Here is a 15,979-nt window from a genome sequence, read left to right as displayed (position 1 = left end):
CCCTCTCCCTAGCCTGACCACTAGTCCCCCTCCCTAGCCTGACCACTAGTCCTCCTCCCTAGCCTGACCACTAGTCCCCCTCCCTAGCCTGACCACTAGTCCCCCTCCCTAGCCTGACCACTAGTCCCCCTCCCTAGCCTGACCACTAGTCCTCCTCTCTAGCCTGACCACTAGTCCCTCTCCCTAGCCTGACCACTAGTCCCTCTCCCTAGCGTGACCTCTAGTCCTCCTCCCTAGCCTGACCACTGGTCCTCTAGTCCTCCTCCCTAGCCTGACCACTAGTCCTCCTCCCTAGCCTGACCACTAGTCCTCTAGTCCTCCTCCCTAGCCTGACCACTAGTCCTCCTCTCTAGCCTAACCACTAGTCCTCCTCTCTAGCCTAACCACTAGTCCTCCTCTCTAGCCTAACCACTAGTCCTCCTCTCTAGCCTGACCACTAGTCCTCTTCCCTAGCCTGACCACTAGTCCCCCTCCCTAGCCTGACCACTAATCCTCTAGTCCTCCTCCCTAGCCTGACCAGTAGTTCTCCTCCCTAGCCTGACCACTAGTCCTCCTCCCTAGCCTGACCACTAGTCCTCCTCCCTAGCCTGACCACTAGTCCCCTCCGTAGCCTGACCACTAGTCCTCCTCCCTAGCCTGACCACTAGTCCTCCTCCCTAGCCTGACCACTAGTCCTCCTCCCTGACCACTGGTCCCTCTCCCTAGCCTGACCACTAGTCCCCTCCCTAGCCTGACCACTAGTTCCCCTCCCTAGCCTGACCACTAGTCCCCTCCCTAGCCTGACCACTAGTCCCCTCCCTAGCCTGACCACTAGTCCTCCTCCCTAGCCTGACCACTAGTCCTCCTCCCTAGCCTGACCACTAGTCCTCCTCCCTGACCACTGGTCCCTCTCCCTAGCCTGACCACTAGTCCCCTCCCTAGCCTGACCACTAGTTCCCCTCCCTAGCCTGACCACTAGTCCCCTCCCTAGCCTGACCACTAGTCCCCTCCCTAGCCTGACCACTAGTCCTCCTCCCTAGCCTGATCACTAGTCCTCCTCCCTAGCCTGACCACTAGTCCTCCTCCCTGACCACTAGTCCCACTCCCTAGCCTAACCACTAGTTCCCCTCCCTAGCCTGACCACTAGTTCCCCTCCCTAGCCTGACCACTAGTCCCTCTCCCTAGCCTGACCACTAGTCCCTCTCCCTAGCCTGACCACTAGTCCCTCTCCCTAGCCTGACCACTAGTCCGTCTCCCTAGCCTGACCACTAGTCCCTCTCCCTAGCCTGACCACTAGTCCTCCCTGACCACTAGTCCTCCCTGACCACTAGTCCCCCTCCCTAGCCTGACCACTAGTCCCTCTCCCTAGCCTGACCACTAGTCCCTCTCCCTAGCCTGACCACTAGTCTCCTCCACTAGTTAGTTACACAATGACTCAACTCCAGCCACTTTAATAATGGGAATTGATGGGAAATTATGTAAAATATATCACTAGCCACTTTAAACAATGCTACCTAATATAATGTTTACATACCCTACATTATTCATCTCATATGTACATGTATGTACTGTACTCTATGTCATCTACTGCATCTTTATGTAATACATGTATCACTAGCCACTTTAACTATGCCACTTTGTTTACATACTAATCTCATATGTACAGTGCCTTGCGAAAGTATTCGGCCCCCTTGAACTTTGCGACCATTTGCCACATTTCAGGCTTCAAACATAAAGATATAAAACTGTATTTTTTTGTGAAGAATCAACAACAAGTGGGACACAATCATGAAGTGGAACGACATTTATTGGATATTTAAAACTTTTTTAACAAATCAAAAACTGAAAAATTGGGCGTTCAAAATTATTCAGCCCCCTTAAGTTAATACTTTGTAGCGCCACCTTTTGCTGCGATTACAGCTGTAAGTCGCTTGGGGTATGTCTCTATCAGTTTTGCACATCGAGAGACTGAATTTTTTTCCCATTCCTCCTTGCAAAACAGCTCGAGCTCAGTGAGGTTGGATGGAGAGCATTTGTGAACAGCAGTTTTCAGTTCTTTCCACAGATTCTCGATTGGATTCAGGTCTGGACTTTGACTTGGCCATTCTAACACCTGGATATGTTTATTTTTGAACCATTCCATTGTAGATTTTGCTTTATGTTTTGGATCATTGTCTTGTTGGAAGACAAATCTCCGTCCCAGTCTCAGGTCTTTTGCAGACTCCATCAGGTTTTCTTCCAGAATGGTCCTGTATTTGGCTCCATCCATCTTCCCATCAATTTTAACCATCTTCCCTGTCCCTGCTGAAGAAAAGCAGGCCCAAACCATGATGCTGCCACCACCATGTTTGACAGTGGGAATGGTGTGTTCAGGGTGATGAGCTGTGTTGCTTTTACGCCAAACATAACGTTTTGCATTGTTGCCAAAAAGGTCAATTTTGGTTTCATCTGACCAGAGCACCTTCTTCAACATGTTTGGTGTGTCTCCCAGGTGGCTTGTGGCAAACTTTAAACAACACTTTTTATGGATATCTTTAAGAAATGGCTTTCTTCTTGCCACTCTTCCATAAAGGCCAGATTTGTGCAATATACGACTGATATACTCCCACCTCAGCTGTAGATCTCTGCAGTTCATCCAGAGTGATCATGGGCCTCTTGGCTGCATCTCTGATCAGTCTTCTCCTTGTATGAGCTGAAAGTTTAGAGGGACGGCCAGGTCTTGGTAGATTTGCAGTGGTCTGATACTCCTTCCATTTCAATATTATCGCTTGCACAGTGCTCCTTGGGATGTTTAAAGCTTGGGAAATATTTTTGTATCCAAATCCGGCTTTAAACTTCTTCACAACAGTATCTCGGACCTGCCTGGTGTGTTCCTTGTTTTTCATGATGCTCTCTGCGCTTTTAACGGACCTCTGAGACTATCACAGTGCAGGTGCATTTATACGGAGACTTGATTACACACAGGTGGATTGTATTTATCATCATTAGTCATTTAGGTCAACATTGGATCATTCAGAGATCCTCACTGAACTTCTGGAGAGAGTTTGCTGCACTGAAAGTAAAGGGGCTGAATAATTTTGCACGCCCAATTTTTCAGTTTTTGATTTGTTAAAAAAGTTTGAAATATCCAATAAATGCCGTTCCACTTCATGATTGTGTCCCAGTTGTTGTTGATTCTTCACAAAAAAATACAGTTTTATATCTTTATGTTTGAAGCCTGAAATGTGGCAAAAGGTCGCAAAGTTCAAGGGGGCCAAATACTTTCGCAAGGCACTGTATATACTGCACTCAATACCATTTACTGTATCTTGCCTATGCCGCTCTGTACCATCACTCATTCATATATCTTTATGTACATATTCTTTATCCCTTTACACTTGTGTCTATAAGGTAGTAGTTTTGGAATTGTTAGCTAGATTACTTGTTGGTTATTACTGCATTGTCGGAACTAGAAGCACAAGCATTTCGCTACACTCGCATTAACATCTGCTAACCATGTGTATGTGACAAATAAGATTTGATTTGATAATTAGTTAGTCCCCCTCCGCACCACACAGAGCACTTGCTCCTCTTTCCCCAGACAAAACTCACCCTCTCAGCCTTGTCCTCCTGTGGTTCGGGACTGGAGCAGACCTCGGCCAGGGCCACACGGAGCAGTAAGTCAAACAGGGGCACAGCCAGATCAGAGTTCACGACCCCAGAGTGGGACAGCTGATCCCTGACCTCTAACAGGGTCTCCTCCACTGACTGGAGCTGTAGGGGAAAGGTAGATAGTTTAGCTTGAATCAAAATAGATGTATCTATCCATCCGTCCATCCATCAATCTACCAATCTAGTTTCATATTTCAAAGTGAATTTGCCACAGGTATACAATGGTACTCGGTCTAGGTACCCAGAATGGTACTCGGTCTAGGTACCCAGAATGGTACTCGGTCTAGGTACCCAGAATGGTACTCGGTCTAGGTACCCAGAATGGTACTCGGTCTAGGTACCCAGAATGGTACTCGGTCTAGGTACCCAGAATGGTACTCGGTCTAGGTACCCAGAATGGTACTCGGTCTAGGTACCCAGAATGGTACTCGGTCTAGGTACCCAGAATGGTACTCGGTCTAGGTACCCAGAATGGTACTCGGTCTAGGTACCCAGAATGGTACTCGGTCTAGGTACCCGTAATGGTACTCTGTCCAGGTACCTGGAATGAAAGCTCAGGTTCGATCCTCTGCAGGCCTGAGTTAGCGCTGTGCAGGCAGATCGCAAGCAGGGCCTCCAGCATTCTGATGCTCTGTAGAGGCCACTCTTCCTCCAGCCTCCTGGAAGGATCCTTCTGGGTCCCCTTACCCTCTCCCTGCCCACCCTGGCCTGGGCTCACAGCTTCAGCTGGGTGCTGGCCTGGATCCTCCACTCCCAGGGTGGTGGTGGTTGAACCTTTTAAAAAGAATGTCAAAAAGCTGTCTGAAGACTGAACCGTAGAACACTTCTCATGTCTGTTTCTATGTAATGCAGGGGTTCTTAAACTGTTTCAGCACCCAAATGAGAAATTCTGTGTTTTCCTGGGAGCCAAGTTCATGAAACCATGCTTCCTTTTGGGGGCCCTAAGCAAGATTTGGTTGGATTAATATCTCTCTCTGCCTCGTGACGGCAAAGAGTTTTAAAGGACATTTCCTGCAACTGTTCAACATTTAGCCATGGAGCAGAGAGAAAACGTTCTACCCATTTAGCCATGGAGCAGAGAGAAAACGTTCTACCCATTTAGCCATGGGGCGGAGAGAAAACGTTCTACCCATTTAGCCATGGAGCAGAGAGAAAACGTTCTACCCATTTAGCCATGGGGCGGAGAGAAAACGTTCTACCCATTTAGCCATGGAGCAGAGAGAAAACGTTCTACCCATTTAGCCATGGAGCAGAGAGAAAACGTTCTACCCATTTAGCCATGGAGCAGAGAGAAAACGTTCTACCCATTTAGCCATGGGGTGGAGAGAAATCTTTGTAGTTTTAAAGATAATTTCCTAAAATTCTACACATATTGCCATGCTTATGCCATGTGATCATGATAACTGAGTGAGAGTGACTAACAAAACCAATGGGGCCCCCCGGAGGTCAGGGCCCGCCATGATTACTACAAGTTTAGCTAGCTAGACTAATTTACCAATCCCAAAATTGTTATCTGACATGGTTAATTGAGTGACGGTCAGCGACTGAAATAAGAGGGAACGTGCTTTTATTTTTATTGCAACGGGTGTGTTCTCCTATTCGAACGCACAACGGACCCCGACTGAGTTCCACTTTTTTATACATTTACAGAACCAGTCAAAGGTTTGGACACACCTCATTCAAGGGTTTTTCTTTATTTTTTACAATTTTCTACATTGTAGAATAATAGGGAAGACATCAAAACTTAACCAGCACTGTTACCACAGCATTCTGCAGCCATACGCCATCCCATCTGGTTTGGGCTTAGTGGGACTATCATTTGTTTTTCAACAGGACAATAACCCAAAATACACCTCCAGGCTGTGTAAGGGCTATCTGACCAAGAAGGAGAGTGATGGAGTGCTGCATCAGATGACCTGGCCTCCACAATCACCCGACCTCAACCCAATTGAGATGGTTTGAGATGAGTCAGGAAAAGCAGCCAACAAGTGCTCAGCATATGTAGTAACTCCTTCAAGACTGTTGGAAAAGCATTCCAGGTGAAGCTGGTTGAGAGAATGCCAAGAGTGCGCAAAGTTGTCATCAAGACAAAGGGTGGCTACTTTGAAGAATCTCATGTATAAAATATATTTTGATTTGTTTTTCTTTGGTTACTACATGATTCCATTTGTGTTATTTCATAGTTTTGATGTCTTCACTATTATTCTACAATGTAGAAAATAGTACAAATAAAGAAAAACCCAGGAATGAGTAGAAACGTTTACATGTGCATTTATTTATTTTTCCCTGACATGACGACCCCCCCCCGTTAACACGGCCGCGACCCCCCCCCCGTTAACACGCCCGCGACCCCCCCCCCGTTAACACGCCCGCGACCCCCCCCCCCGTTAACACTTTAAGAAAGCCTGATGTAATGTAGTGCACCACTAAGGGACCTCAACGGAAACGTCCTTGACTTGGTGGCAGTTCAATATATATATATATAATATATTCCATCCCAGTTCTGAAACGTATTGTGTATTTGTATTTTTTTATATTGTCAAATAAAAACCAACCAATCAAACCTGTCTGAACTGGGGTTGGTATAGAGGTTGGTGACGGAGCAGTGGCAGAGGAGGAGTCAGAGTGAGTCTTGTCCTTCCCATCGCTCTTCTTCTTGGCCTTGCCATCCGTGGAGTCAGAGTGAGTCTTGTCCTTCCCATCGCTCTTCTTCTTGGCCTTGCCATCCGTGGAGTGAGAGGTGAGTTTTTGGATGAGCATGGTCATGAGGCGGGAACAGACATCTAGTCCCCCCAGCCGGTAGAACTGTCTCTGGAACACGGGACTCGCCAGGTAGATCCAGCGACACACCGACCACACGTCAGCAGCACGCCGCACCTGTTCAAACATGACATTCATTATTTAAAAGATTATTAGTTCAGATTGGTTTAAATATATAATCCCTCTGGTAAATGACAAAACGTTTATAAAATGTAAATGATATGTATAGTATACACTTAGATACTTGATATTAATTAGGGCTGGCAAGGTTAACGCGTAACATGTTTATCAAAATGCCTTGGCGCTGTTGATCGAGTCTCCATTTCATCACTGCATGGCGCTCCGCACTGACCGGTTTACGAACAACACAGTCAACGCTGCAGTCAACGCTCGGGCCTTTACATATCTGAAGATTGTGTGGCTGTAGTCAATATTACCGGAGGTACAGACACAGATGCCTTCAGAAGTATTCACACTCTTGTGGGATTAAAATGGATTTCATCTTTTTTTTGACAACGATCTACACAAAATACTGTAATGTCGAAGAGGAAGACAAATGTCTGAATTCATAAAAAATAAAATAATAATAAATACTGTTTACAAAACATGAAGAACAATAACTCTTTCCATGAAATAGACAGCTATGATCCCTTGTTAAATCCACTTCAACCTGTGTAGAGGAAGGGGAGGAGACAGGTTGAAAACTTTTGAACTGTAGCGTAGATCATTTTGTGTTTCTTACAATCAAAGCCTGTAACAATGTACTGCTTCTTAAATGGTAAAATCTTTACGGACCAACTTTGAGCAAATTAAAACATTTGAATTGCGATTAACTAATGCCATTAACTCAAATAATAATTGTAATTGTTTGACAGCCCTAACATTAACACATTAAACTGGACATTGTGCGATCAATCAAAATAATGCAAAGTTAAAAACACAACACCTGTTCCTTGGAGGGCAGGGCCACGCTGTCAGGTGACAGGCAGGGGAGTCTCCCTCCCAGAGGCTCTGAAGCCGTACTGTCGTACCCTGACGTATCCTCCGAGTCGTTGACCGAGTCACGATCCGAGTCGGCCTCCTTGCTGACGCAGAGGAACGCCACACACAGGAAGAGGTTGATGGTGTTCAGATGGGTCTCTCCCCGGCACCTCCCCTTTCCTGCCCCTTGACCAATCCGGCTCCTTGGGCGCGCCTCTTTTAGACACTCGTAGAACTTAGACAGGCTCTGTGGGCCCCCCTCTCCTATGGGACCTGCGGTACTTCCGGCCCCACGGGACCCCAGCTCCTCAGCCAGGCCGAGCGTGGCCTCTCTCTCCTGGGCCCCGGCATGCTCCGGGTCCGGGTCCTGGTGCTCCACTCCAACTCCAAGTATTAACGTCTCAAACACCTTGAGGGCCCAGGCCCGGGTCTGGTCCAGGTAGATGAGCTCAGTCACCTGGTTCAGACCGTTACAGGACAGGAAAAGGTTCCTGATGACCCTGACAGGAAGGAGGAGGAACACATCACTTTAATGAGGAAGAGGAACACATCACTTTAATGAGGAAGAGGAACACATCACTTTAATGAGGAAGAGGAACACATCACTTTAATGAGGAAGAGGAACACATCACTTTAATGAGGAAGAGGAACACATCACTTTAATGAGGAAGAGGAACACATCACTTTAATGAGGAAGAGGAACACATCACTTTAATGAGGAAGAGGAACACATCACTTTAATGAGGAGGAGGAACACATCACTTTAATGAGGAAGAGGAACACATCACTTTAATGAGGAAGAGGAACACATCACTTTAATGAGGAAGAGGAACACATCACTTTAATGAGGAAGAGGAACACATCACTTTAATGAGGAAGAGGAACACATCACTTTAATGAGGAAGAGGAACACATCACTTTAATGAGGAAGAGGAACACATCACTTTAATATTTAACTGAAGAGAAGAAGAAGAAAAGGGTCCATTTAAAGTCTGGCTGCAGACCGGAGCAGTCTTCTACAATCAGTCTGTATTTAAAGTCTGGCTGCAGACCGGAGCAGTCTTCTACAATCAGTCTGTATTTAAAGTCTGGCTGCAGACCGGAGCAGTCTTCTACAATCAGTCTGTATTTAAAGTCTGGCTGCAGACCGGAGCAGTCTTCTACAATCAGTCTGTATTTAAAGTCTGGCTGCAGACCGGAGCAGTCTTCTACAATCAGTCTGTATTTAAAGTCTGGCTGCAGACCGGAGCAGTCTTCTACAATCAGTCTGTATTTAAAGTCTGGCTGCAGACCGGAGCAGTCTTCTACAATCAGTCTGTATTTAAAGTCTGGCTGCAGACCGGAGCAGTCTTCTACAATCAGTCTGTATTTAAAGTCTGGCTGCAGACCGGAGCAGTCTTCTACAATCAGTCTGTATTTAAAGTCTGGCTGCAGTCTTCTACAATCAGTCTGTATTTAAAGTCTGGCTGCAGACCGGAGCAGTCTTCTACAATCAGTCTGTATTTAAAGTCTGGCTGCAGACCGGAGCAGTCTTCTACAATCAGTCTGTATTTAAAGTCTGGCTGCAGACCGGAGCAGTCTTCTACAATCAGTCTGTATTTAAAGTCTGGCTGCAGACCGGAGCAGTCTTCTACAATCAGTCTGTATTTAAAGTCTGGCTGCAGACCGGAGCAGTCTTCTACAATCAGTCTGTATTTAAAGTCTGGCTGCAGTCTTCTACAATCAGTCTGTATTTAAAGTCTGGCTGCAGACCGGAGCAGTCTTCTACAATCAGTCTGTATTTAAAGTCTGGCTGCAGTCTTCTACAATCAGTCTGCATTTAAAGTCTGGCGGCAGACTACTACAATCAGTCTGTATTTAAAGTCTGGCTGCAGACCGGAGCAGTCTTCTACAATCAGTCTGTATTTAAAGTCTGGCTGCAGTCTTCTACAATCAGTCTGCATTTAAAGTCTGGCGGCAGACTACTACAATCAGTCTGTATTTAAAGTCTGGCTGCAGACCGGAGCAGTCTTCTACAATCAGTCTGTATTTAAAGTCTGGCTGCAGTCTTCTACAATCAGTCTGCATTTAAAGTCTGGAGGCAGACTACTACAATCAGTCTGTATTTAAAGTCTGGCTGCAGACCGGAGCAGTCTTCTACAATCAGTCTGTATTTAAAGTCTGGCTGCAGACCGGAGCAGTCTTCTACAATCAGTCTGTATTTAAAGTCTGGCTGCAGACCGGTGCAGTCTTCTACAATCAGTCTGTATTTAAAGTCTGGCTGCAGTCTTCTACAATCAGTCTGCATTTAAAGTCTGGCGGCAGACTACTACAATCAGTCTGTATTTAAAGTCTGGCTGCAGACCGGAGCAGTCTTCTACAATCAGTCTGTATTTAAAGTCTGGCTGCAGTCTTCTACAATCAGTCTGCATTTAAAGTCTGGCGGCAGACTACTACAATCAGTCTGTATTTAAAGTCTGGCTGCAGACCGGAGCAGTCTTCTACAATCAGTCTGTATTTAAAGTCTGGCTGCAGACCGGAGCAGTCTTCTACAATCAGTCTGTATTTAAAGTCTGGCTGCAGACCGGAGCAGTCTTCTACAATCAGTCTGTATTTAAAGTCTGGCTGCAGTCTTCTACAATCAGTCTGCATTTAAAGTCTGGCGGCAGACTACTACAATCAGTCTGTATTTAAAGTCTGGCTGCAGACCGGAGCAGTCTTCTACAATCAGTCTGTATTTAAAGTCTGGCTGCAGTCTTCTACAATCAGTCTGCATTTAAAGTCTGGCGGCAGACTACTACAATCAGTCTGTATTTAAAGTCTGGCTGCAGACCGGAGCAGTCTTCTACAATCAGTCTGTATTTAAAGTCTGGCTGCAGACCGGAGCAGTCTTCTACAATCAGTCTGTATTTAAAGTCTGGCTGCAGACCGGAGCAGTCTTCTACAATCAGTCTGTATTTAAAGTCTGGCTGCAGTCTTCTACAATCAGTCTGCATTTAAAGTCTGGCGGCAGACTACTACAATCAGTCTGTATTTAAAGTCTGGCTGCAGACCGGAGCAGTCTTCTACAATCAGTCTGTATTTAAAGTCTGGCTGCAGACCGGAGCAGTCTTCTACAATCAGTCTGTATTTAAAGTCTGGCTGCAGACCGGAGCAGTCTTCTACAATCAGTCTGTATTTAAAGTCTGGCTGCAGACCGGAGCAGTCTTCTACAATCAGTCTGTATTTAAAGTCTGGCTGCAGACCGGAGCAGTCTTCTACAATCAGTCTGTATTTAAAGTCTGGCTGCAGACCGGAGCAGTCTTCTACAATCAGTCTGTATTTAAAGTCTGGCTGCAGACCGGAGCAGTCTTCTACAATCAGTCTGTATTTAAAGTCTGGCTGCAGTCTTCTACAATCAGTCTGTATTTAAAGTCTGGCTGCAGACCGGAGCAGTCTTCTACAATCAGTCTGTATTTAAAGTCTGGCTGCAGACCGGAGCAGTCTTCTACAATCAGTCTGCATTTAAAGTCTGGCTGCAGACCGGAGCAGTCTTCTACAATCAGTCTGTATTTAAAGTCTGGCTGCAGACCGGAGCAGTCTTCTACAATCAGTCTGTATTTAAAGTCTGGCTGCAGTCTTCTACAATCAGTCTGTATTTAAAGTCTGGCTGCAGACCGGAGCAGTCTTCTACAATCAGTCTGTATTTAAAGTCTGGCTGCAGTCTTCTACAATCAGTCTGTATTTAAAGTCTGGCTGTAAACCGGAGCAGTCTTCTACAATCAGTCTGTATTTAAAGTCTGGCTGCAGACCGGAGCAGTCTTCTACAATCAGTCTGTATTTAAAGTCTGGCTGCAGACCGGAGCAGTCTTCTACAATCAGTCTGTATTTAAAGTCTGGCTGCAGACCGGAGCAGTCTTCTACAATCAGTCTGTATTTAAAGTCTGGCTGCAGTCTTCTACAATCAGTCTGTATTTAAAGTCTGTCTGTAAACCGGAGGAGCCTTCTACAATCAGTCTGTATTTAAAGTCTGGCTGCAGACCGGAGCAGTCTTCTACAATCAGTCTGCATTTAAAGTCTGGCTGCAGACCGGAGCAGTCTTCTACAATCAGTCTGTATTTAAAGTCTGGCTGCAGACCGGAGCAGTCTTCTACAATCAGTCTGTATTTAAAGTCTGGCTGCAGACCGGAGCAACCTTCTACAATCAGTCTGTATTTAAAGTCTGGCTGCAGACCGGAGCAGTCTTCTACAATCAGTCTGTATTTAAAGTCTGGCTGCAGACTGGAGCAACCTTCTACAATCAGTCTGTATTTAAAGTCTGGCTGCAGACTACAACAATCAGTCTGTATTTAAAGTCTGGATGCAAACCGGAGGAGCCTTCTACAATCAAGTCTGTATTCAGAATATACAGTTGAAGTCAGAAGTTTACAAACACCTTAGCCAACTACATTTAAACTCAGTTTTTCACAATTCCTAACATTTAATCCTAGTAAAAATGCCCTGTCTTAGGTCAGTTAGGATCACCACTTTATTTTAAGAATGTGAACTGTCAGAATAATAGTAGAGAGAATGATTTATTTCAGCTTTTATTTCTTTCATCACATTCCCAGTGGGTCAGAAGTTCACATACACTCAATTAGTATTTGGTAGCATTGCCTTTAAATTGTTTAGCTTGGGTCAAATGTTTCGGGTAGCCTTCCACAAGTTTCCCACAATAAGTTGGGTGAATTTTGGCCCATTCCTCCTGACAGAGCTGGTGTAACTGAGTCAGGTTTGTAGGCCTCCTTGCTTACACACGCTTTTTCAGTTCTGCCCACAAATTTTCTATAGGATTGAGGTCAGGGCTTTGTGATGGTCACTCCAATAGCTTGACTTTGTTGTCCTTAAGCCATTTTGCCACAACTTTGGAAGTATGCTTGGGGTCATTGTCCATGTGGAAGACCAATTTGTGACCAAGCTTTAACTTCCTGACTGATGTCTTGAGTTGTTGCTTCAATATATCCACATACTTTTCCTGCCTCGTGATGCCATCTACTTTGTGAAGTGCACCAGTCCCTCCTGCAGCAAAGCACCCCCACAACATGATGCTGCCACCCCCGTGCTTCACGGTTGGGATGGTGTTCTTCGGCTTGCAAGCCTCCCCCTTTCTCCTCCAAGCATAACGATGGTCATTATGGCCAAACAGTTCTATTTTTGTTTCATCAGACCAGAGGACATTTCTCCAAAAAGTATCATATTTTGACCCCATGTGCAGTTGCAAACCGTAGTCTGGCTTTTTTATGGCGGTTTTGGAGCAGTGGCTTCTTCCTTGCTGTGCGGCCTTTCAGGTTATGTCGATATAGGACTCGTTTAACTGTGGCTAGAGATACTTTTGTACCTGTTTCCTCCAGCATCTTCACAAGGTCCATTGTTGTTGTTCTGGGATTGATTTGCACATTTCGCACCAAAGTACGTTAATCTCTAGGAGACAGAACGAGTCCCCTTCCTGAGCGGTATGACGGCTGCGTGGTCCCATGGTGTTTATACTTGCGTACTATTGTTTGTACAGATAAACGTGGTACCTTCAGTCATTTGGATATTGCTCCCAAGGATGTGGAGGTCTACAATTTTTTGTCTGAGGTCTTGGCTGATTTCTTTCGATTTTCCCATGATGTCAAGCAAAGAGGCACTGAGTTTGAAGGTAGGCCTTGAAATACATCCACAGGTACACCTCCAATTGACTCAAATGACATAATTTTCCAAGCTGTTTAAAGGCACAGTCAACTTAGTATATGTAAAAAGTGAAATAATCTGTCTGTAAACAATTGTTGGAAAAATTTGTTGTGTCATGCACAAAGTAGATGTCCTAACCGACTTGTCAAACTATAGTTTGTTAACAAGAGATTTGTGGAGTGGTTGAAAAACTAGTTTTAATGACTCCAATCTAAGTGGATGTAAACTAGTTTTAATGGCTCCAACCTAAGTGTATGTAAACTAGTTTTAATGACTCCAACCTAAGTGTATGTAAACTAGTTTTAATGACTCCAACCTAAGTGTATGTAAACTAGTTTTAATGACTCCAACCTAAGTGTATGTAAACTTCCAACTTCAATTGTATATCATTCAGCACTCTATATAAAAGAGAAAATCATTCAACTGTGAACTCGTGACACGATTCCAATATTAGGATCTCTCAACTGGCCTGGTCCTTCAAATGTATACAAACCAGTTGTTGGTAAAATAAAAATAAAAGTGTGTGGATTGAGGGAAAAGGTCCAAAGAGGAGCAGGGAAAAGGGGTTGAACAAGCCATCATTTGACCCTCAAACGATTCTCCTACACAATACAACCCTCTCAAACGATTATCCTACACAATACAACCCTCTCAAACGATTCTCCTACACAATACAACCCTCTCAAATGATTCTCCTACACAATACAACCCTCTCAAACGATTCTACTACCCCCCATACCACACTGTTTCATTATTGACTCCCCCCCTCATAACACACTGTTTCATTGACCCCCCCCCCCCATAACACACTGTTTCATTGACCCGACCCCCCCCCCATAACACACTGTTTCATTGACGACCCCCCCCCCCCCCCACAAAACACAATGTTTCATTGACCCCCCCCATACCACTCTTCAATTGGTTAGGTTAAGGCCAAGTCTGATAAATCTGCCATGACAGATTTTGACTGGCGTCGACTCTATTAGCCGTCAAATCCTCCAATGACCTTTGTAAGGAATTTAGGAAACAAAGACAAAAGGAAGGATTTGACGGCTAGGAACATTTACAGACACAGCCAGAAGGAATGGGAGGAGAAGGGGGCAGGAGGGAGGGACGGGAGGAGAAGGGGGCAGGAGGGAGGGACGGGAGGAGAAGGGGGCAGGAAAGAGGGACGGGAGGAGAAGGGGCCAGGAGAGAGGGACGGGAGGAGAAGGGGGCAGGAGGGGGGGACGGGAGGAGAAGGGGCCAGGAGAGAGGGACGGGAGGAGAAGGGGCCAGGAGAGAGGGACGGGAGGAGAAGGGGCCAGGAGAGAGGGACGGGATGAGAAGGGGCCAGGAGAGAGGGACGGGAGGAGAAGGGGCCAGGAGAGAGGGACGGGATGAGAAGGGGCCAGGAGAGAGGGACGGGAGGAGAAGGGGCCAGGAGAGAGGGACGGGAGGAGAAGGGTCCAGGAGAGAGGGACGGGAGGAGAAGGGTCCAGGAGAGAGGGACGGGAGGAGAAGGGTCCAGGAGAGAGGAACGGGAGGAGAAGGGGCCAGGAGGGGGGGACGGGAGGAGAAGGGGGCAGGAGGGAGGGACGGGAGGAGAAGGGGGCAGGAGGGGGGGACGGGAGGAGAAGGGGGCAGGAGGGGGGGACGGGAGGAGAAGGGGCCAGGAGAGAGGGACGGGAGGAGAAGGGGCCAGGAGAGAGGGACGGGAGGAGAAGGGGCCAGGAGAGAGGGACGGGAGGAGAAGGGGCCAGGAGAGAGGGACGGGAGGAGAAGGGGCCAGGAGAGAGGGACGGGAGGAGAAGGGGGCAGGAGAAGGGGGCAGGAGAGAGGGACGGGAGGAGAAGGGGCAGAAGAGAGGGATGGAAGGCGGCGTAGACAGAAAACTGTCAGACTGGAGGAGGGGACAAGACAGAGAAGTAAAGAAGGTAAAGACACCACCGTCCTCACCTGGACTTGAGCAGGGTTGGTAGTGTCTGCAGGTAGACCAGTAGCACCTCTACAGGTAGACACTGGACGTGGTAGGAGCACACCTGGCTACACGCTGTAGACACACCCAGTTGTTGGGCGTGATGCACTAGCTCCACCCCTCTCTGCAGTACAGGGTTGAAGATGTGCGTGTAGAGCTGCCATTGGACCACAGCGTTCCCTCTCAACATCAAGTGACACATGTGTCCCGCGACCTGTTGGCTGAGTGCCTGGTCCTCCCCGAACACCAGCCCCTGGTACGCCTCCAGGGCCTCCCACTTCCACAGCATATCCTCTGCTCCCCCTCCACTGGGGAGGATACCATGGGAACGGTAGCTCAAAGTGGGGGACGACACTCCGACCTCCCCCTGCTGGAGCGTCTCCTCCAGGCCCGGCAGCTGACTGCTGTCCAGAGTACAGATGTTACAGGAGGCTAGCTTAGCTTTCTCAGAGGGCTGGCCGCCACCTAACTGATCCAGGATCAGCCGGGAGAGGACAGAGAGGATGTGGGACTGGTAGGAGCGGAGCCCTGGCGCCTGGAAGGCGTGGAGGAGAGGGCCGACTACAGACCGAGGGTCCATACAGCAGCAGATCCCCACAGCCTGGACCCCAGCTAGGACCTGGAGCACCGCTGGCCCACTGGAGGACAGGCGCTGGAGCAGACGGAGACACTGGTGGGCACAGGCTGCCAGGCAACAGCACCTCTCTGGGTAACGCACCGCGTCATCCAACCCCTCCTTCCCCTCGGTCTCTTCGAAGGGGTTACGGCGGGCGGCCTGTTTGAAAGCAGAGACGGGAAGTCCGGAGAGGTCGCGGTGATGATGCAGGAAGTGAGAGTATTCACAGCGGCGGTGGCGACGGCGGGCGCAGACGGACTGGTGCAGTTGCTCTGACTTAGCGGTCTTCACGGAGCTGATGATCTTTAGGACCCCGGAGATCAGTCCTTTTAGACGATCTGCTGCCTCACCCCCCACCTGAGTTG

At 47.4% G+C, this 15,979-nt stretch overlaps 1 protein-coding gene across 1 annotated transcript in view; it reads right to left on the bottom strand.

Moving 5' to 3' along the window:
* Positions 1-15,979, bottom strand: part of LOC139367856 (lysosomal trafficking regulator) — a 231,284-nt gene that overhangs the window by 146,894 nt on the left and 68,411 nt on the right. Inside the window, exons 11-15 of the mRNA XM_071106189.1 lie at positions 14,980-15,971; positions 7,337-7,871; positions 6,195-6,507; positions 4,172-4,404; positions 3,571-3,732 (exon numbers count right to left, since the gene is read on the bottom strand). Of these exons, the coding sequence (XP_070962290.1) occupies positions 3,571-3,732; positions 4,172-4,404; positions 6,195-6,507; positions 7,337-7,871; positions 14,980-15,971 (2,235 nt within the window). The remainder of the gene's footprint in view (positions 1-3,570; positions 3,733-4,171; positions 4,405-6,194; positions 6,508-7,336; positions 7,872-14,979; positions 15,972-15,979) is intronic.

The sequence above is a fragment of the Oncorhynchus clarkii genome, chromosome 16 (genome assembly GCF_045791955.1).
Source record: "Oncorhynchus clarkii lewisi isolate Uvic-CL-2024 chromosome 16, UVic_Ocla_1.0, whole genome shotgun sequence".
NCBI lineage: Eukaryota > Metazoa > Chordata > Actinopteri > Salmoniformes > Salmonidae > Oncorhynchus > Oncorhynchus clarkii.
Note: the sequence above shows the minus strand (reverse complement) of the source record. Positions and strands in the feature narration are given on the sequence as shown.